The sequence below is a fragment of the Lepidochelys kempii genome, chromosome 17 (genome assembly GCF_965140265.1).
Source record: "Lepidochelys kempii isolate rLepKem1 chromosome 17, rLepKem1.hap2, whole genome shotgun sequence".
Lineage (NCBI taxonomy): Eukaryota > Metazoa > Chordata > Testudines > Cheloniidae > Lepidochelys > Lepidochelys kempii.
Window position 1 is genome coordinate 12,803,778 of NC_133272.1, and position 21,591 is coordinate 12,825,368.

At 39.1% G+C, this 21,591-nt stretch overlaps 1 protein-coding gene across 2 annotated transcripts in view; it reads right to left on the minus strand.

Annotated features, from left to right (window-relative positions):
• Positions 1 to 754: 754 nt before the first annotated feature.
• Positions 755 to 21,591, minus strand: part of TPST1 (tyrosylprotein sulfotransferase 1) — a 61,126-nt gene continuing 40,289 nt past the window's right edge. Inside the window, exons 4-7 of one of the 2 annotated variants that reach the window (XR_012155480.1) lie at positions 11,409 to 11,459; positions 6,450 to 6,509; positions 2,770 to 2,817; positions 755 to 1,322 (exon numbers count right to left, since the gene is read on the minus strand). Coding sequence is in view for 1 of the 2 variants with exons in the window: in XM_073315996.1 (XP_073172097.1) it covers positions 2,800 to 2,817; positions 11,409 to 11,459 (69 nt within the window). In the remaining variant the exon portion in view is untranslated. The remainder of the gene's footprint in view (positions 1,323 to 2,769; positions 2,818 to 6,449; positions 6,510 to 11,408; positions 11,460 to 21,591) is intronic. The other variant, XM_073315996.1, reaches the window with a different exon arrangement.

Below are 21,591 nucleotides of genomic sequence, written 5' to 3' on the forward strand. Positions count from 1 at the left end.
TCTATTGATAACCCAGGGTGCAAATGCATGTGAAATGCAGGGAAAACATTGTCTAGCAAGGAAATAGTGGGTTACTTTAAATAAAAGAAAAAATATTTTCAAAATGATGACTAATGCCTTGACAGAGTCCTTTAAATATTCTGGTGAGACATTTACAATTTTTAATAAGCAGCTGTAACTGTAGTACAAAGATCCTCCCACTCAGCGGTCACACAACCACCAAGATGACTTCCTCCGAGTGGAAAAAAAAGTGTAAATGACATTTCAGGGGTTCTTGAATTATTATGAGTGGAGAATAATAGCTTTATAGAAGACAGGTATTAAACTGTTTATTAGAGGAATCTTTGCAAAGAAAATAATTTATTAAGTAGGTTAAATAAGTATCTACTAGGGTCTTATTAGCTTAGCATCCCTGTGCTAAAATCAACAAACAAGCTAGCTCATGCTGGAAATTTAGAAAAACGGAATTTACATATGTGGAAACAAAATTCCATTATATTAGGCCCCAATCTAGCAAATCTCCATGTGCTTAACTTTAAGAACATGAGTACTCCTACTGGTCACATATTAAAGCTAAGCACATACATAAATGTCTGACGTTTCAGGGCCTCAGATTGTATCTTTCATTATTACAGCTATTCACCTGAATGGTACAGTAACACCTTGTTTCTGATAACTTTAAGTTAAAAGCTACATTAATAACTCAAAACAAAAAAAAATCACATTTAAAGCATTTATTTTGAAAAATAAAATACAAAAGATCACTGCATTGTAAATGTACATGTAATTTATCAACATCTCAGAAGTGATTTTTTAAATAATTAAAAGATAGATATTTAACAATTCCCACGTCAATAAAATTGAAACAGGCACAACTGTTGTACCAAAAAAACCCACAAATTAAGACAAGCACAGGCCACTTTTACAAAATTTCATACACTTAAATTCCAAATGTTTCACAAACCATTTTTACAAACCCTTTAAAATTAAGGTCTGGAATTAAACAGAGATATAGACAGAATAGCAGTTTCAACATAGGCCAGATTTTGCTTTAATTTCATTTTCAAACTGTAGAAACAGTTGTATAAATGTAACACAGTACTACATCATCATCAGTGAAAGTGTTCACCATATCAGAAAAGTGCTTTTATTGTTACAGGTTTAAGTTCACAAAAAAACAAAAACAAACCACCAAACAAAAACAAAACAAAACAAAAAAAGCCCCAAACAAAACAAAAAACACAGTCTGAAGGCAAATGGGAGAAGATTCTGTAAAAAGCAGGCCATGAGCGGTACACCTCACTGATCTCGGTAAGACAGTCCTTATAATGTCATGTCAAAGAGAAAATAATATTAAACAAGTTAGAATTTGTGCACTCATTTTGTTAAAATTCATTTTGCAGCCCCATACATTTTCACAAATACAAAGAATAATTCACAGATGGAATGGCAACAATCTCAACTGGTCCAAAATTACCATCCAAGCTAGGCACAGCCACTTTTAAACCTTTCCTTCGACCCCATATGGATATTTTTAAACGATGAAACCTTGTCAGAAGTAAGTCATTTGTAAGGCAAAGACACTGAAAAACTTTATCTCTGTATAGTTTCAATAAACCCTTTAGCTACATGGTGCAAATTCTTTTTTTTATTATTAACTTTCTCTTCCATCACAAATTGACAGTGAAATTGCTTCTGAGGATGCTTTCAAGGAGATTTTGCTGCTTTGAAATGTAAAAAACAGCACTAAATCAAACTCCAATGCCAATTATTTATGAAAGTAAAATTATCTGAGACATAAAAGTTTTAAATGTTTATCTTATGTAATACTAAATGAATGCTTTCCACATAGATTTCTAAATTAAGAATGTTTCCAAACAGAATTTATTTCTTTATAATGCAACTTAATCCTTTTATGTACATATGTTATTTGTTATTTATTTATAACACTATGTTGCCTTGGTTTAATTTAAGAAGGATGTTGCATTTTGGTGGGCACCCAGAATATTTTAAGCCAGGAGTGCCCTAAAAATAAAATCATTATTGATTATAGCATTAGCAGTAATGCCTTCACCATTCACCAGTGTCCCAGTACAAGTGCACTAAAATACGCATTCCATATCCTGGTTTGGTCCACTGACAAAGAAATGCAATTTTCCTGATTCAGGATGTATGGGACACTATAGGCAAAACACATATGGTTAGCTTATTTTTGGTTACGTCTTATCTCCTTCTTTCGCTAAAGAAGTGTCTTTAAAAATATAAAAAGCTTATTCTAAAAACCTTTGTCTTGTTAAAAATGCCTTTCAATTTGATGTACAAATGTCACCTGTATATTAATTTTAACACAAATTAAAAATATGAAGATCTACTAAAAAGTGCCAAATAGTTTGCTCATTTTATATCTTCCTTTGTACTTCCAGCTGTACACACAATGCAGAGAAATCCGAGAATAAAGAAAATGGTTTAAATTCAGAGGTGATATCATGTACGATTGTCTAGCAAGCCTGAAATGATGTAACTTACACTTTTTCAACTCTTCACCATATTGAATTATACCAAATTGACTCATATATATTACTTCTGAATCTGGACTAAATACCTTCCTCTATTTCCCACCCAAAGCCCCAAATATATTAATGCAGAATACAATTTTCCACTCTGAAGCTTCCATTAATGATCTGAGATTTTAAAAAAAGATCACAATTAACCAGATTAACTGAAATAACTGGAGCAGATAAATAACCTTGTGATACTCCATATTATTACCTTATGTGCAAGGTAAGTCCATCAGATATTCTACTCCACTGGTTCTGTCTGTCAAAGAAAATATATACATATCTTAATATAAACTGCTACCACCCATGAAAACAAAATTAGTTATTTTCCGTTACAAAATAAAACTATCACTAATAGTGCCATTTAGTTGTTTGGTTCTTTTTATTATACTCAAGACTCAATCAACAGAACAAAATATTAAGTAGTAAGACTAATTTAATAAAAGCAATTTCAACTCCAGCTTCATATTTTCCAAAAGGGAAGCAATCATATATATTTTATAATTCTTTTAGCATATACTGCCCATGAAACATACTAACTCTACTGCTATATCACAAAGGTTATTTTATGCTCAATGTTGTTGTAGCTGTGTTGGTCCCCAGATATGAGAGAGACAAGGTGGGTGAGGTAATATTTTTTATTGGACCAATCTTTGTTGGTGAAAGAGACAAGCTTTTGAGCTGCACAGAGCTCTTTTTCAGATCTGGGAAAGGTACTCAGAGTGTTACAGCTAAACAAAAGGTGGAACAGATTGTTAAACATAAGGAGATAACACATTGCAAAAAACTATTCAAACTGAAGTGGCAATTAAAACCTCTGCAGTCATAGGGCAAAGAAGAGTTACTGGGCTGCAGACTTGTAATGAGACATATAACCAGTGTCTCTATTGAGACAATGATTTTTGGTGTCTAGCTGAGTTATGAATTTAAACTCCCAGGCCTGTCTTTTGAAGGTATTATGCGGGTTTCCTTTACGGATGAGGAATGAGAAATCAGATTTGAAGTGATCATTTTGTGAAAAGTGTTAACCTACAGATGATAGAAAAAACGATAAAAGACAAAAATACCCTGAGTTTATTCGGTCTGTAGTGAGCGTCTCATTTTACCTGCACAGTAGCTGGGCCATTTGACGCACTGGATGAGGTACAACACATGTTGCGATAGACATGTGTATGACCCATGGATTTTGAAAGGTATATTGAGGGGCTGTATTGATCATTGCAGCAGTAGAGATATGGCTTTAGGTTTTGCAATTGTTATGGCACCGTCTGGTGCCACTATGAGTTGGCGTGTTTTGGTCTGTGGGGAGATTGCTTCAGACGAGGAGCTTAGTGAAGTTGGGGGGTTGTTTGAAGGCCAAAAGAGGGGGTTCAGGAGAGATTTCTTTCAGGATGTGGTCCCCATCAAGTATGGGGTTTAATTCTTAGCTGCTAACTCCATATGCATTCCAGTTTGGGGTGATGAGTGACAACTTGGGGTGTTGAGTCATTTTTCCCCCCTGTATTGAAGCAGGTTTTCTTGGGGAATTAAGGTGGCCTGTTCCAAGATGCAATCTACTTCTCTAGTGGAGTGGCCTTGTTTGGTGAAGACAGTTTTAAAGTGTGTTAAATTGTGTATCCAGGACTTTCTCCTTGGAGCATGTTCCGGGGTATTTGAGTACCTGGCAATAGATGATAGATTTTTTGCTGTGTTTGGGGTGGTTGCTTGATCTGTGGAGGTTAGTGTGGTGATCCATGGGTTTCTTGTATATAGTTATCTGTAGAGTTACACTGCTGAAGTAGATTGTGGTGTCTAGGATTGTGCTGCTGTGGGAGTGTTCTAAAGAGAGTCTGATGGTTGTGTGGTAGCGGTGGAAATTGTGGTAGAAATCTATGAGGGTGTTTAGGTTGTCTGTCCTGAGGATGAAAATGTCATTGATTTATCTCAGATAGATCATTTGTTTCATGTTGCATTTTTCTATAAATTCTTCTTTGAGTTGGCTCAGGAAGAGGTTGGCATATTGGGACACCATCCTAGTAACCATGGCTGTTCCCATGAGTTGGACAGAGAGTTTGTTGTTGAATGTAAAGTTGTTAAGGGTGAAGAAGAAAAGGATGAGTTTAGCAATGTGTTTAAAGTAGATATCTTAATGTTGTCCATTGTCTTACAGATATTTGAAGCAGCCATGGTGAGGGATATTGGTGTATAGGGAGGCGACATTCATAGCGGCAGGTATGGTGTTCTGGGGGAGGTTGTTGATGGTGTGGAGCTTCTGGAAGAAGTCAGTCCTTTGAGTAAAGAGTGGTTTGAGGATAGTTTATGAGTCCTGATATTCCTTCAGCAAGAGTGCCATGGCCAGATATGATGGGTGTGACTGGGTTCCCTTGTTTGTGTATCTTGGGAAGCATGTAGAATTTACTGGTGTGGGTTTGTGGGAGATGAGGTGGTAGAGTTTGTCTTGGAGTTGTCCGGGGAAGGATTTGATCCTTAAATTTCTGTGTGAATTTTGATGTGGGGTCTTCTCTGAATTCTTTATGGTAGGTGGTGTCGGAGAGTTGTCAGTTGGCCTAATTGATGTAAGTCATCACAATTGAGAACTACAGTGACATCCATTTTGTCTGCTGGTTTGATCACTATTTAGTGGTTGGCTTTTAGGGACTGCACAGCTGTCCTCTCCACAGTGGAGAGATTGTGGTGGATGGGTTGTTTGTTAAGAATGTCAGAGTTGATTTTTTTTCTGAAGTAATCAATGTAATGGTCAAGTATGTGGTAGAGACCCTGGATTTTTTTTTTTTTTTTTTTGCTTTCTTCTGCAGAAGGGGAATGGGTCACTGGCTGGTTTGAACCAGAGTAAATGGTGGATTCTCTGAAATTGAAATCTTTAAGTCAAGATTTGAGGACTTCAGTAACTCGGCCAGATAAATCAGGTTCTGGGGCCTGCAATGTGCAGGAGGTCAGATTAGATGATCATGATGGTCCCTTCTGGCCTTCAAGTCTGTGAATCTAAGATATTACCTCATCCACCTCGTCTCTCAAGATTTTTTTATGACTTCAGTTTACATGTTTTTCTCTTTTTGGAGAAACCCAAAACTATTACTTCTTTTTAAATTAAGCAGATTTAAATGCAACTGTATCAGTTCTACTACTAAGAATTAGAAGAGTTCCATTTTGAATACTGTTTAACCATCTCACTTGGAACACAACAGACATTTGCTGCAAGTTAAGGACCAAATTCTGCTGACTTAACACCAGGTCAATTTTTTAAAAATAGGAATTATTTATACTTTAAATAACTGATATTGTAGGCTTCAGGAAACATGAAAATTTAGAGTTTATGAAGCACCATGCCTATTTACTGTGCTCTATGAAGTATTTTTTTAAATAGCTTAACTTCTGCTATTCAGAAATTCAAGAACAAGCAGGTAGGTACTGCTAACTTTTTCTTTCTTTAGACACAACATGTACTACATATACTAAAACTACACATGTAACATTGTAGCTTAACAAGCCTTTGTCATCATTTGGTTCTATGAAATAACCACTGCAAACTTCTTCAAATCAGTTTGCCGAAGTACTACTGCTAAAAATCAGACATTTAAATAATTTTTCACCTTTAAGCTGCATAGACACTTTGGCCAGCAGTTGAGAACTGAGCAATACCGTGAATACTGTGAGCAACAGCACATTTAGCTTAGTGGTGTCAGGTTCTTAATGGCTTTATATTAGCTAAGCACAGCTTGCAAAGCATGAACACTAACTGTTCAAAATGTCAGAACAGGCAAACACCCAGTAAGAGAGCAAAGCCCAGGTTAGAGATGGCACACAAAGAAAGTTTATCAGAAAGATTCAAGGTGCCCACAGCTAAGAGTTTTATGCTCTGAAAACATGAAACCGACACCACAGCTACTCTACTTTACTGGTCCACGTTCATTTTATCTTGCCACGGGACTTCCTTTCTACTGTCTTCTTTGGCTGGAACAAAAGAAACCAATTTTGGTTTTTAAATAAAAAAATATTTTTAATTTGAACTGATGGGGCAAGTCAAAAGATTTAATTTTCACATGTGAAATTCTTCTGTGTATTTTCCTGAATCTCTAGTTTTAACATAGCGAGAATAATTAAAGGTTATCCTTAAGAAAAATAGTTTGTTCCTATATTTTTGGATGTGGAATTACAAAATGTGCCTATTCTCTTATCCTGAGAGCATGACAGTGAAAACATGAGTAAATTTTCTGAAAAACTGGTTGCAAACATCACATTAACCTTCCCAATGACCTTAGGAGGTAAGCAAGTAAAAGCATTTTTTATCTGGCATGCTGGGGCAATGGAGGGTGCCAGTAAGTGAAAAATTCCAGTTAACTAAGAGGGAGGGAGTTTGGGTGCAGGAGTGGGTGTGGAGCACTGGATCCGGGCAGCACTCACCTTGGGCGGCTCCCCGGAAGCGGCGACATATCCCTGCTGCTCCTAGGCAGAGGTGCGGGTAGGCAGAACCATGGTTCCCGGCCAATGGGAGCTGCAGAGCCAGCGCTCGGGGCGGGCCGGGGACAGCACACAGAGCTGCCTAACCACACCTCCGCCGAGGAGCAGCAAGGACATGTCATTGCTTCAGGGAGCCACGCAGAGCCAGGTAGGGAGCCTGCCAGCCATGGACAGCACGTGAACCGCCAGCTGGGGGAGACTAGCCCCTAGCCTGCCCCTTCGACCTGAGGCCCTGCCCCTTCTATGCCCCCCCCCCCCCGCCAGAGCCTAGGGCCCCCCACACCGCACTGCAGCTGCCAGCCCCTGCCCCAGGCTAGCGCCCCACCCCCGGAGCACCAGCGCTGCAGCCGCAGCCTGGAGTGCTAGGAGGATGGGTGCCATGGCCCCAGCCCCCCCCAGGCCCAGGAGGGCCGAGGCCACCGCACAGGAGCACCAGAGCTGCAGAGTGGCGCACTGGGGGTGGGACGTGGGTGGGGCCACCTGGCTGTTTAAGAAGGCACAGCCTCCCCCAAGTATGATACCTGCCACCCACGCTGCTGGCCCCGCACCAACTGAACTATAAACCGGACTTACAATGAAGATCAGAAATGCCGGTTTATAGAGCTTTTCGGTTGGTAGAGTGCTGGATAGCTCAGCTTTTCCTGTATATTATTAAAAACAGGAAAACTCAGTAAGAGAGCAAAGTGACTATGTCCTAACTACCAGCGCCCCACTATTCCACAGGGTAACAATACCCCCTCTAGAGCGCTGGCTCCCAAGCTTTTTACTAAGGACACCCACCAACTGCAATTTGTCTATTTTTGTGACCCTCCCAGGGTACAAATGAATGGGGAATCTCCAAAATCACAGACCACCGTCCTCCTCCTCACCCTGCAAAGGGGACACAGAGCCTGCAGCAGCTCCCTACAACCTGGCACCACAACCTTAATCCTGGCCCAGGTGGAGGGGGATGGAGAGCAAGTCTGCTCCACACTCACCCTACAGTGGCAGCTTCGTTCATACGAAGCTGGGCCCAGCTCCCCATTCTGGGCATTGTGACCAGGCATGCAGGGTCACAGCACCACTCAGGTTTGACTCAGCCACCCCTCCACCATGACTGGGCCAAATAGACATGGGGCTACAATCACATGAGCCCTTCAGGTATGGCTGGGCCAACCCTGTGTGGCGCAGTGACCCCGTGCGCCAGATTGCAACGCCCAGAGCAAGGCCCAACCACGTGGGATAGGAGCCACAGCTACAGGGCGAGTGCATGGCAAGCTAACTCTCCAACCCCCTCCTCCTAGCACTGGACCTGAGACCCATCTAGAACCTGCCCATGGCCCACTGTTGGGTCACAACTCACCACTTGAGAAATACTGTTGGAGTGAAATGAAATTTCATAAGCACATTGGGCTGAACCAATGTCCTGTGTGCACTCAAACTTTTTAAAATTGCCACTTATCTGACTGACATTAGTACATATTATCTTATGGCATCAGTGTGAGGAAGTGGGAAAAGATGAAGTGTTTAGTGAGTTACCTAATTACCTGGTCCTCCCCAAATATGCAATTCTGCATGGCTCCCAGGTTCTTAGAACCACCATTTTTGTAGTAATGCTAACCTCAAGAAATCAAAAATCATGACTTGCACCCCTCAAAATGAGAGATTTTTACAGAAAAGATTATAGTGTGTTTTTCCAGGCTGTCTTGATTTTTGAACTCCACTTACCCATCCCCAATGCGTGGGGGCATGACAATTAATGTTGGCCATTCTGCCAAATGTATTGGCCCCTGCTGCAGGAGCTCTCGGCCTCAAACACGCCTGCCCCAACCCCAGCAATTAATCTTGTCCCCCAACCCCACTACAAGTTGCTCCCCACCACCCCCAGCACCCACCCTATCAGTCCAGCCCCCTTCATTCAGTTCAGACGCCCATCCCATCAGCCTCCACCCCGCTCAGTTCAGCCCCAAAGGCTCCATCAATTCATCTCCCACCCCTCCAGGACTATTCCTCTCCCGTTTTTATAGGGCAGAATCATATTAACATTAGATCTTTTTCAATTTAACTTTTGTATTATTCTAATTAATTTTTCATGAACAAGCCCTAAAACAACAACAACAACAACAAGCACTTCCAGCCTTTGGTATCTCAAGCACTTTGTATATAGATACATCACCAGAAGTGCTGCCTACAGGGGTCCTACCCTATAATCTTCCCTCATGTAACTGTCATTAGGAATTTTACCTAGGTCAGGACTGAGCTCATAATTTGTATGCATTCCTACAAACAACAACATGATCAATTTTTGTTTTCAATCCAACCTTGTAAAATTCTCACTCATCAGGGACAGTGTTTTGTTTTCTTTTGGGTTTGTTCTGGTTTTGTAAAACAGGCAAGTAAAATATCATTAATATGTTTACTATCTTCATGGTAAAGGTGAGTGAGCATGTTTTGCTCCAGGTGAGAGAATCTGCATGATGCTTTTTCAAGGCCAGATTAACAGAATAGAACACGGCACATTTAGATGCAGTCTTCTTCTCTTTTTTGTCATTAGAGTCCCATATTAAAAGCAATGAAAAAATGTGGTTGATAATTTTATAACATGTACATTTATTGTAAATAATTCCTCAGTGTAGATTCATCAGTTGAAAAAATGTATCTGTTTGACAGATTTATATTGCTTAGTTCTTTAAAACTTGTTTGTAGTCACAAGACATCTACATATTAATCTAATGGAATTCTGAGAATTAAGTCCTACTTTCTGTTTGATTAAAAGTAAAGGTCATTAAATTGTTATCAGAAGACCAGTAATGATACCAGCAACAGAACCCAGTGTTTGAGATGCCGCACATAGAGATCGAATAAACCTTTGTTGGGTTTATATTGATACCAATCCTAGATAAGGTGCTCTCTTGGCAATTTATGTCTGAAGGACCTCAAGTCTGTTATTGAAACAACAAGGAAATACTTTCTCTACTTATTATTGCTCACATAGCCCCTATTCTAACTTCTTCAATACCCTTTGGGACAGGACTGTGCCATGAATAAGCATCACATTATTAGTAGTGCTTAACAAATAATTATATTACTATAGAATAGAATACACCTGACTACTTTGAGGGGATAATCCCTCCCCCCCAAATAAATAATTTAATTGCATTACAAGGTCAGCAAAACTCCTTGAACTAGTTAGCCAATGAGAATAATGTATCTTAATGTACCCAATATTGAAGTTGTGAAGTAGATTAACTAGTTCAATGTTCTTAGTAATTGATGAGATAATCTATCTTTACTGCCCAGGACTGAACTGCTTTCCTGAAGTGTGCCAGAACACTCTGGAGATAGCCATGCTATCTGCTCTGTACTTGATGTAGAATGTTTCAGAACAAGGCAACAGATAGCAGATTAAGTTTCTTTACTACCAACAGTAATACACAACATTCCATTTAGAGGTATTTAGAATGAAACAAAGTTCAGATCTGAAGTTTCCCAAGGTTCCAGGAATGTTTGGATCTAGCACTGTGTCTTGGACTCCTGTCTAGTTTGGATCTAGCATGCTACATTCCATATCAGAGATGCAAACAGGCTCAGGAACAGTGTGGGCATGCTAGGACTCTCTAGGGCCTTGTCTACACTGCCACTTTACAGCGCTGCAATTTTCTCGCTCAGGGGTGTGAAAAAACACACTCCTGAGCGCTGTAAAGTGGCAGTGTAGCTACTGCCCTCTTGGAGTTGGTTTTTTTACAGCGCTGGGAGAGCTCTCTCCCAGCACTGGTGCCATGACTACTTAGCCAAGTTGAAGTGCTGCCGCACCAGCGCTTTAACATTGCTAGTCAAGACGTGCTCTAGAACTGTGAAGGAGGAGAGCAATGAAGGTCTCAAGCTCCGTGGGAAAGCTGCTAGGCACATAGTTTTCCTATCACCCACTAGCAAACAAGACATCAAGTAGAAAAAGTAGGTTTGGAACTAAAAATTAGAAGTAGGATACAAGAAGGCCCCAGCATGGAGAGGGGAAAAAAATCAAATTACTCTAGATAGTGGGACAAACTATATACAATGCCCAGTTTATGGCACATACTTCATTAATTCAGATTAGGAAGTTCTCTAAAGAGAAGCAAAATGTAATGCCCTGTAAACGCAGATCATTCAAGCATTCCTTCAGAGGGAAACAAAGCACTATGTGGCTTCACTAATCTGACCATTATTAGAATGAACTTCTGTCATGTAAGGCCCACCTATTCATAGGAGGACATATTACCTATGACTCAACCATATATAATCGCACTTAAATGCAAAAATCAGTTCTCTATAAAGTGATTGTTAATAAAGTTGTCTGTCACATCTCTCTCTCGCACTCGCACACTTTCGCCATATCACTTCACCAGAGAGAAGGAATACAATCCAATACTGTACCTGTGGCATTTCTTTAAGAAAATCAGGAAGCTGAAATTCACCTTTATAGACCTGGGGGGAAAAAAAGCATAGTAAAACTTTAAACAGATGCTTTCATTATGTTATGTTCAAACTGCTAACAGAAATTCTGTTCAATAAAAGAGAGGTTAATCTGGGTCATCTGGAACTAGTCATGCTAATCAGACATGCCTGGAGCACGGAGCATTGATTTAAATCAACTATTTTAATCAAGATTTAAATCAGCAAACAGGAAACCGTGATTTAAATAATTTACTGTAATCAAGTTTTGCATTTGTACTTTAGCTATTTTCCTAAAAAAAAAAAAAAAAAAAAAAAGTTGAGTCCCGTGGGTTGGTAACCACTAAAACATTGATTTGCAACTAAATATAGCCCTTGAAGCCTAAATTTAGGCTTCTTTTAAGAACTAGTAGATTTCATTCTCACAACTAGTTTTTATTCATAGATTGGAAAAGGAAAACAAGCTTTCCTGCTTTTTCAACTCCCAATTGGTTTGTTATTTTTGAATGTAGTAGTCATTGAACCTGAAACTGAATATGAATAAACTGAAGTGAAGAAAATATTCTCTCTGAACCTCCAGAAGAGGACACTCCTGAGTAACTGGCTTAGTACTTCAGTAAACTCTGATTCTAGATGTTTCGTCATGAAGTTCAAACATGTACTTGTTAATATTTTATATTTAAATAATTTTAATGATTATACTAAATTTAAGCCTTAACATGGATTGTCAAGTTCAAATGTAATTTTAAATTGTTTATTTAAAAAAATAAAACTATAAAAAACTGATTGTATTTTATCTTTTAAATCATTGATTTTTATCCATCAGGTTGTGGCACTTCTTATTTTAAAATTCTAATTTTAATTCATTAATGAGAATTTGTGTTAGTCTGATCCAGTTCTACACCTTTACATACATTCTCCAGCTTATAACTCCATGATGCCTACAAAAAGCCTGAGAACAGTTAAGCTGCTGATGCACTGAGACCACAGCCTATCATGCTGACCAATATTGTAGCATTTTCTTGTGCTCCCCAATCTGTCTCTACCCATCTGTTATTTCGTGTTTTACACTTAGCCTGGAAGCTCTCGGGGGCATGGGTCATCTTTGTGTTACATGTTTGTACAGTGCCTAGCACAATGGCAGCCTAGTCCATGACTAGAGCCCAGAGGCACTATGGTAATACAAACAATAATGTCACATATTGACTGACTGTTCTGTTAGAGTGAGAAGTAAATGGCATTTAATGCAATTTTTATTTAAGAAACATGCACTAGGTTAATACATGGCAAAATCTTATAACTTACATTACATTTGAAGTTTTCTCAGGGTACAAATTATGTTTGATGCAAGTCCGATATACCGTATTCACTATATATTAAGTATATACTAATATAAGACTTTTCTGTTTTCATAGAGAAACAGACTTTTGGAATTTAAACCTCTACACTATGATTAAGCATCATGACCATTAGCACTGTTAATGGAATAGTTCAGTGTAACAAACGCCCTCATTTGGTCTTCTGAAGTTAAATATTTATAAACTCACCACAAAACAATCTATTCTCCAAAGTTTACTAAAACATCAGTGTATGAATAGAATTTGTAAGGAATAGTTCCAACTCTTTGGGGCTTAATTACAGTTTAGAATTAAGGATGGCTTTTACTGCATTTGGTGCACCTTCACAACAGCTTACATAGGAACTAATGCTTTCCATGATCAACAATGCTTTTCAAAAGCATCAATTCCTGCAATTCTCAAATGCAGATGTTTAGTTCCTGTAATGTTTGTGAAGGGTGTGCGTGTGTGTGTGTATCCAGAAATGTCAGGAGCAGACAAGCATATTTAGTATGAAGATACATAATTTGTATGATAATTACATCAGATATCATCACACAAAAAAGTACCACTTACACAAATACTGTCTTTTTTAAGTCCGTCTTTCCTTACTATGTGGTGTCATGCAAAAATCTCTCCAAAATTAAAACCAATGACTAATTACTGACTTAAAAAATAAGAGGAATTTAGTACAATTTGCAGCAGGTTATCCTGACATGGCTAATATTGAATAGACGGATCTTGTCTCTACAGAATTGACAGTTTCTCTGTCTTTTCTGAATGGGAGTCTAAACTAGATAAAAGTCTGCAGTATCTTACGCTGATCATGAGCTCAGATTAGGAGCAGAATGGTCTTAAATAATTACTACGTCAGTACACTGCAGTGGCCTGGTCTCTGAAGCTGAGTCAGCTCAGAGTTTCCTGTCTACAAAATAATTCACGCCAAATATGACTGCAACATTAAACAATATGATTCATTTTGAATGGCCTAAGCACGCTGGAAGCTTTCACTACTCTATTTATATAACTAGACTGGTTAAACACATGCAAGGACCCAGACATTATTAAAAATATAATCAGGGAGCAAGGAATCATCTATATATGTTGCAAAACCTTAAAAGTTGTTATCTCAAAAGAAGTGGAGAAAGATAGAAGAACAATGGTGATCCACGATAGACACAGCTCTCATTCACATTCTTGAAGCCATTCCCACAATAACCATAGCTTCCCACAATAACGTTAATGAAAGCTTCATTGGTCAAAAATTCAGTGTGTGGTCAATGAGATCCCAAATGTATTGTAAAGTTCAGCAGACTACTTCAGATTTTTATCTTTTAGTTAAGCTGTTAAAATGAAGCTCATCTCTCCAGACAGCAGCTAAGAAGGTGATGCATCAACAATGTTGACACATTAATACTACGAACAATTTATTCACCTATCCACAACATGAAATCATTTTGGCTAATTTCATATCCATGAAAGAAACTGAACTCCCCCAGAAGCATTAGGCTATGAAGTCCCATATTAACGTGAATTTTTAGTAGAAGAAAACATAGCTCATGAAAACAATACAGAGATTTGTTACATCAATCAAAATTAGCAACAAAGAGGAAAAGACTAATAGCCAAAATGATCAGCTCAGTTATTTCTAAAATGCCCAAATACTAATTAACTCAGTGTACTGAGTTCATGTGAGGTACTAAATATTCCAACCTGCAAGTTAAAAAGTCGATATAGTCCAAGCACCACTATGTTACTCAATATTTGTTTAATGAAAAGGAGCCCATCGAAACAGGATTAATAATAGTGTTGGGTCAGGATTTTAATGCAGATATAATTCTCTCCCTGTTATATTTTGCAATGTTCTATTTGGTCAGTTCAGTGTACAATGTTAAAAACTTGACAAAATAAAATTCTCATGCACAGAGATACAGCAGCAGGTTCCTGGAAGACAGCTGTGCAGTTATTCACATACTACCAAAGATAAATCCATCTCAGATAGTATTTTAATATTATGGCAGAATCAAAGGTGCAACAAAGCCTCTAGTCACACAGCATTATCAATTTTCCATAAGCATAATTGGGTACAGCAGATCAGATTACTGCAGATAAGAGTGATATTGTAATTTGCTACATACTTCATTTTTGTTATGTAGATACTGAAGAAAAACTACTTTTGGTTCAGACAGACATTTTAAAGATTCATAACCTAGGGGATTCTTTGCTCCCATCTGTCATGAACAGTCAGTTTCCGATCATGTGAATTCTTATCCACAAAACAGATAATCTAAACCAAAATGCCCATGTGATGTTACACAAAAAGCACCAATATTCCAACATAGTCCAAAATATGATGCAAGAGGAGATTTGGAGTTTTTAAAGATTAGGAATTTGGGAGGGTTTTTATATATTAAGCTCTTTCATATTAATACATACACTCTACACGCCAGACAGCCAATAAAACAGGATGAATCCTGTATTTCAACACTTGAAGCGGTAGTGCCGAAAAGGAACTAGAGCTGCAAGATTTAAACAACACTTGTAAGTATTAATTTTTAAAAAGTTAGTTTATGCAGAACCTGTTGCCCTGAACAAAGTTACCTTCTTAAGTCAGGAAGCTTATCTAGATATCATTTTCTCTCCCCCTAGAGGTTTGGTTAAAGACCTTAAAACTATCTATTATAAACTTGTTCAATTTTCTCATCCAAATGGCCCCTCACCTCCTCTAACCCCTCCCACGGAGATGGCAGAAAACATTCAATCCTCACAGAACAGGAGAATTGCATGAACAGTATTCTACTTAAACAGTGTGCAAAATATAAAAGTACACACTGGCTACTGGGTGGGTTTTACAACAGTATATTTGAATTTCACATAAAACTTGGCAATTTTTTTAAAATAGCCAGATGTAAGCTCATATTTGGAAACAGGATGGAGCTCTAACATTAACAGTTTCCTTGTAAAGTTCTTTAAAAGATTTATTGAAAAAAACTTGAAAGGAAAAAATTAGATATTCCTTTCTGAGGTAGCTGAGCAGTCAGTTAACTACTCATCATGGTAAGGAGAGGTAGGAGCTAAGCTTTTCTAGAAGCATCGAATTTATGCACCAATTTTTCTTAGATATAAAAATGGTTGAGATTCTCCATTCCATCCTAGCAGACGCTAACAGGGCCAGATGACATTCACCCAACACAGGTATAGGATTGTGCAGCCAAAGTTAGCCCTGCTCTGGCCCCTGCAAGCCCCAATATAGGGCCATTCTGGCTTGTGCAGCAAACCAGATGCAGACCTGAGGAAGATGCCATAACTTAGAATGGCTGCCAAGATGCTAAGTTACATCCGGTGCCATTTTGGCTCCAGAGAAGCCCAGAAAATTCAGAGGGCTTTAAACAATCTTTGCCTGTCACTCTCAGCTGCACCTCTGGTACTGCACCTCCAGACGGTTCTACAAGAGTCTTGGCCAGAATGTGCAACATATAGCATCTGGGTTTGGCCCACCTTTCTTCTTTATAATTTCTCTGCTTCTTACATGTCAGCATACTGCACCATCAGTAGTTTTTAAGAAAGCGGGAGTGAGCTGTAGTTGTAGCGAAATAATTTATTTAATAATTTGCATAATTTTTATAAAAATATTATTTCCCTTATTCTTCATCCATACCTATTCATAAGTTAGGCAGATGGGAAAAAGCAGGTTAAGCATACGTAAAGCAAACAAAGGGCTAAAGCTTTGACTGAAACACATGAATCAAGGAAAGATTGACATCTTGGTTTTTTGAAATGGAGTGGGGATGAAAAACCTTTTATACCATGAATTATGTCAAGTCAAAAAAAAATCCACACTTTTGGGTGTGCACGTCTTTGGCAGTGAAAAAGACAAATCTAACCCATACTATAAACAGCTGTATATATTCTATCAACAGCACACCAAAGCAAAAGTTATTCTGGCACAAGGTAAAAGAAAATTAGGAACAGCTACTGCTGCATAGACATGAATTACTGTTGAGAAGACCACCTGCTTCAACGATCAGTAGTTTGATTTATAATACTTATTATTAGGGCTCCGTGTTTGTTACAGAGGTCGCAGAAGTCATGGATTCCATGACTTTCCATGACCTCTGAGACTTCTGCAGAGGCCAGTGTGGCTGACCCCAGGCTGCCCAAGCTGGAGCAGCTCTGCAGCCAACTGCTCGGGCGGCCCCACAGCCAGCCACACTAGCTGCTGCTGGAGCAGCTCCAGGGCCAACTGCACCAGTGCGGCTGGCCCTGGGGACTGCCTGAGCAATGGTCCCAGGGGCAGCCACTGTCGGCAGCCCCTGGGGTGGCCAAAGCAGCTGTTGTCAGCAGCCCCCAGCACTTTATGCTACGGGGCCTTCCGCCTGAGTACCCCTCCCAGCAGCGACCCTCCTGGGGCGCCTCCCCATCAATGACCTCCACCCCCCACCCTTGCCCAAGGTTTAGTCAGAGGTATTTATAGTATAAGTGAATTTTTATTGCCTGTGACCTGTCCATGACTTTTACTAAAAGTACCCATGACTAAATCGTAGCCTTACTTATTATGCACGGAAATCAGAGCTCACTATTCTTAAGTAGAACAAGAGACAGCAGCGTAGGGACCGTTTTTTAGGTGAGTGCATTTACTCTGAGTTGTACACATGCCACATTGAGCAACAATTCACTAGAAACCCTTTTCACAAGCAGATCAGAAACCAATGTTTGGTAGCTACCCTTTCTCTCGCAGACTTAGAGAAAGCAGAAGTTCTCACTGATTAATGAGCAATAAATAATGAGCCATCTATCACCTGTCGGGGGATAGAAAGGAATTTTTCTTGATGGACCAACTTGCCAGATGCTGGAGGGAAGGGGGTGTGTCTTTCTTTCAGCTTCATGGAGACACAGTTGGGTTGTAAGCATGAAGACTTGAAATAGTGGTAAGAACTTGTATGAAGAGTAAGGCTATCTTGCACCTGCCATGGGAGCATAGGTTTGATAACTAAGATTTCAGAGTAGCAGCCGTGTTAGTCTGTATTCGCAAAAAGAAAAGGAGGACTTGTGGCACCTTAGAGACTAACCGATTTATTAGAGCATAAGCTTTCGTGAGCTACAGCTCACGAAAGCTTATGCTCTAATAAATCGGTTAGTCTCTAAGGTGCCACAAGTCCTCCTTTTCTTTTTATAACTAAGATTGTCACTGTGTTTGAATCTCTTTTTCTTTTCAGTATCCCTCTTTTCTTTTCCTCTGCAACCACAGAGAAGCACCCAGCACAAGCAGGTATGTGGTCCACAGTAATACTTACCAAGGTTCATTAGCAAAAATGTGAAATAAAAGTGCCCACTCTTCATAAGTTTCACTCTGACCCTATTGTGATGCTATATGGAAATAAGTCATTCAGCTATGGGGTTGGCTGGGTGGATGAATGTGTGCACACAAACGCACACGATACAAGAAAGCACAGAATGTGATAGAACCCGTGGCAGATTTAATAAATATTATACCACTAACAGGTTTCAGAGTAACAGCCGTGTTAGTCTGTATTCGCAAAAAGAAAAGGAGTACTTGTGGCACCTTAGAGACTAACCAATTTATTTGAGCATAAGCTTTCGTGAGCTACAGCTCACTTCATGGGATGCATACCGTGGAAACTGCAGCAGACTTTATATATACACAGAGAATATGAAACAATACCTCCTCCCACCCCGCTGTCCTGCTGGTAATAACTTATCTAAAGTGATCATCAGGTGGGCCATTTCCAGCACAAATCCAGGTTTTCTCACCCTCTAACAGGGTTTTCTAACAGGTTTTCTCATACCACTAACAGGGATTTAAAACAAAGATGTGGCCAAATGTCTGTATGTTGCAGTAGGTATTAGGGCAAGTAGCAATAAATGAAGGCATTCAAACTTAGTTCTCTTACCTATTTATAACCTAACACTAGTGCTCTAGCTATTACTTTTGGGTATTTGCCCTTTCCATTACCTTAGGGACAGGTCCTAAGACCTCCTTTCACCAACTCTCCAGACACTGTCAACTTCCCCTGCTGGCAAGCCAACAGCTCTACCAACAGGTTTGCAGCAGACAATCTGAGAGCGATAGAAAATAAACAAGACTAGAGAGTAACATGGTCTTATTTTTATCCATCAGCTAAATTAGACATAGAAAAGAGTGCTAGAAAAAACATCTCTCCTTGCCATTTAATTTGAGACAGCTATAAATACAAAACCTGAAAAGTGCAACTCTGTCCCGAGTAGTGGATCCCGCTTTCAAAAAGTTAAAATGATAGGCAAGGAACTAATTTCACCTGTTCTCATCATAGGATCCACTACTCTGCTTAGAATGGGAAGGAAGTATGTTCTGAAGTAAAACATACCACTTACTTTGTCAATGTAAAACTGTGGAAATTATGTTCTACAGTTGTGATGAGAAAAAGATTGTTTACTTTATGCTGTCAGCCGAGTCTAAATCACGTTAGATTTCAGTCCTCTTCTGCAGTTTATGAATTTTCGGGAGACGACCAAAATGATGTACTTAAACGCAATGTTGTGTACAATAGAATTGTGACGCCATCATAACTCAATTCGCCTCATATAACCTCCCTCCCCCGCTCAGCCACCTTTCTATTGGCTGGGGTGGGTGATTGGGACAGCGAATTAAATATGTAGGGAACAAGGAGGGAGCCAAACTCTCAGACTTTTCAAAAGCCTCTTCCTTCTGGTAGCTGCTCAGCCCGCTCTCATCTTAGTTGTACTATTGGAGCTGTGTTTAGGACACTGCAGATGTGATTTATCAGCTCTTTTGGGATCAGGAAGGAATTTTTCCTGTTGGACAAATTTGACAGTTCTGGTGGGTTTTTTCACCTTCCCTTCAGCTTCATGGAGGCACAGCTGGGCTGTAGGCATTAAGACTTTAAATTTTAATATTAGGAAAGGTAAGACTGCTTAGTTTGTCGCAATTTGTGGTAGTGTCCAGTGCAGATAAGCTAGAAGGGTCAGCTCCCAAGGTAAATGAGACCTGGGATTTAGCTGATGAGACTTAGAAGAAGGGGAAACCTGAAGTCTTTGTGGATTGAGCTGCCCTCACCCCTTGGTAACCTCTGCCCACGCACCTTCCTTTACACAAGGGGAGGCAGACAGGGTTCAGAAACAAACTAAGTTCTAGAGACTGGTCTAGGCAGGTCTACCCCCAGCTATTGGTAATATGGTGGGAGCCGTGTAATTCCACAATGGAACCAGTTAAATGCCTGGTGTGTGAGAGCGGGATATGGGCACATAGTGACATTCCCCACTAGTAATAAAGTTGTAGCCTGCCTCCTAAATCCATCCTGTGTGTCTGTGGTTCATTCACCTGTGTGTCTTGATCAAGACCCTGTATAATGGCAATCTACTAAGCAAGGAGATTTGGGAATCTCCTTCAAATGCCAGTCAAAACCACTTCTTCAGTCATGTGGGGTCATTAGAGAAGGGTGTCATGTTTTACTTTAAATGGAATCATTTCATTTTCTTAAATTAAATCTGTTACTATGCAATATTTTAACTGTGTGATCACTGTCACTGTTAAGATTTCCAAGAAACTAATATTCAGCAGAATATTAAAGAAGTTAAGAAGAGAATTGGCACCTGATATTTCTGAAACTTTCAGAAATATACTGAGTCTTCCACTTTGAGATGGATTGTTTTCTGGATAAACATCTCCATAATAAAATCCACAAACTGGGGCTGTACCTGCAGCAATTTCAGAAAACAACTGTTCCAATACAAAACAGCAGGGCAGCAATTTACATGTAAAAGAAAATTGATTTTGTTTAATTTTATTTTATAAACTTCTGCAAATTCCATTGTAGAATTTGTCTTGTAAAGCATACCTATAACAAAGCCTTTTCACCTTTTTAAAAATCAGGTGTTTACAAACATTTAAAGAAACTATTTTAGAAAAGCAAAAAATCACACTGCTGACTCCAAGTAGGAACTAGAGAGCAAACTCATTTAATATAGGTCACTAAACAGTCACCAGATGGCAACTTATAGTAATTAACAAACTTATACTCCAGTGGTGAATAGCTCAATATTCCTATTATTAATCAGTGTTAATTTTTTTCAAACCATACAGATATTTCTGTAGAAAAATGAGAGCATGGAGGCAGTGGAGTATCCTATATCTAAAAAGCTCAAAGAAAATTAACACACACACACACACAGACTATAAAGACTCTACCAAAGGAGTCACAGGGGAGATTTGTGGGTTCTCTTCAAGGAAACCCTTCTCTCATGGGTGACCACTTATAATACAAGAACCAAGATGGAATTTTTTTTTTCCAATTTAAAAGTTAGAGCAAAGAACACAAGCCAAAATACACACTGCAAAACGCTTCTGTGGTCACCAACACCATCCATTCGCAGCTTAGCTATAGCACTATTATGGCCTTCATTCTGGTCTGTTCCACAGCTACATCTCATTGCTGCATACCTTACACAAATATACACTACATCTTATACAAGATAGAGAGCTGCTCAACCACACTGGTGTCATATGCACTATTTATAATGCTTTCAGATCACTATTGCAGAACATATGTCCTTTTTAAAAAAAAAAAAAAAGGACAAACACATGATCTCTAATATAGTGTATCTCAGTTGATAACATTAGCATAACACTGAGGAAATGTCTTCAAGATCCAAGCTGCAGATAAGCTGTGTCTTTGAAACAGAAGGGTTGATAAGACTCAATTTCTTTCTCCAGCTATTATGACTAGTCAACAGAATTTTCTGTGACATGACAGAGAAAAATATAGTTTGCAGAAGTTATTATAAGAAGGCCCACCAGTAAGTAGTCAGGC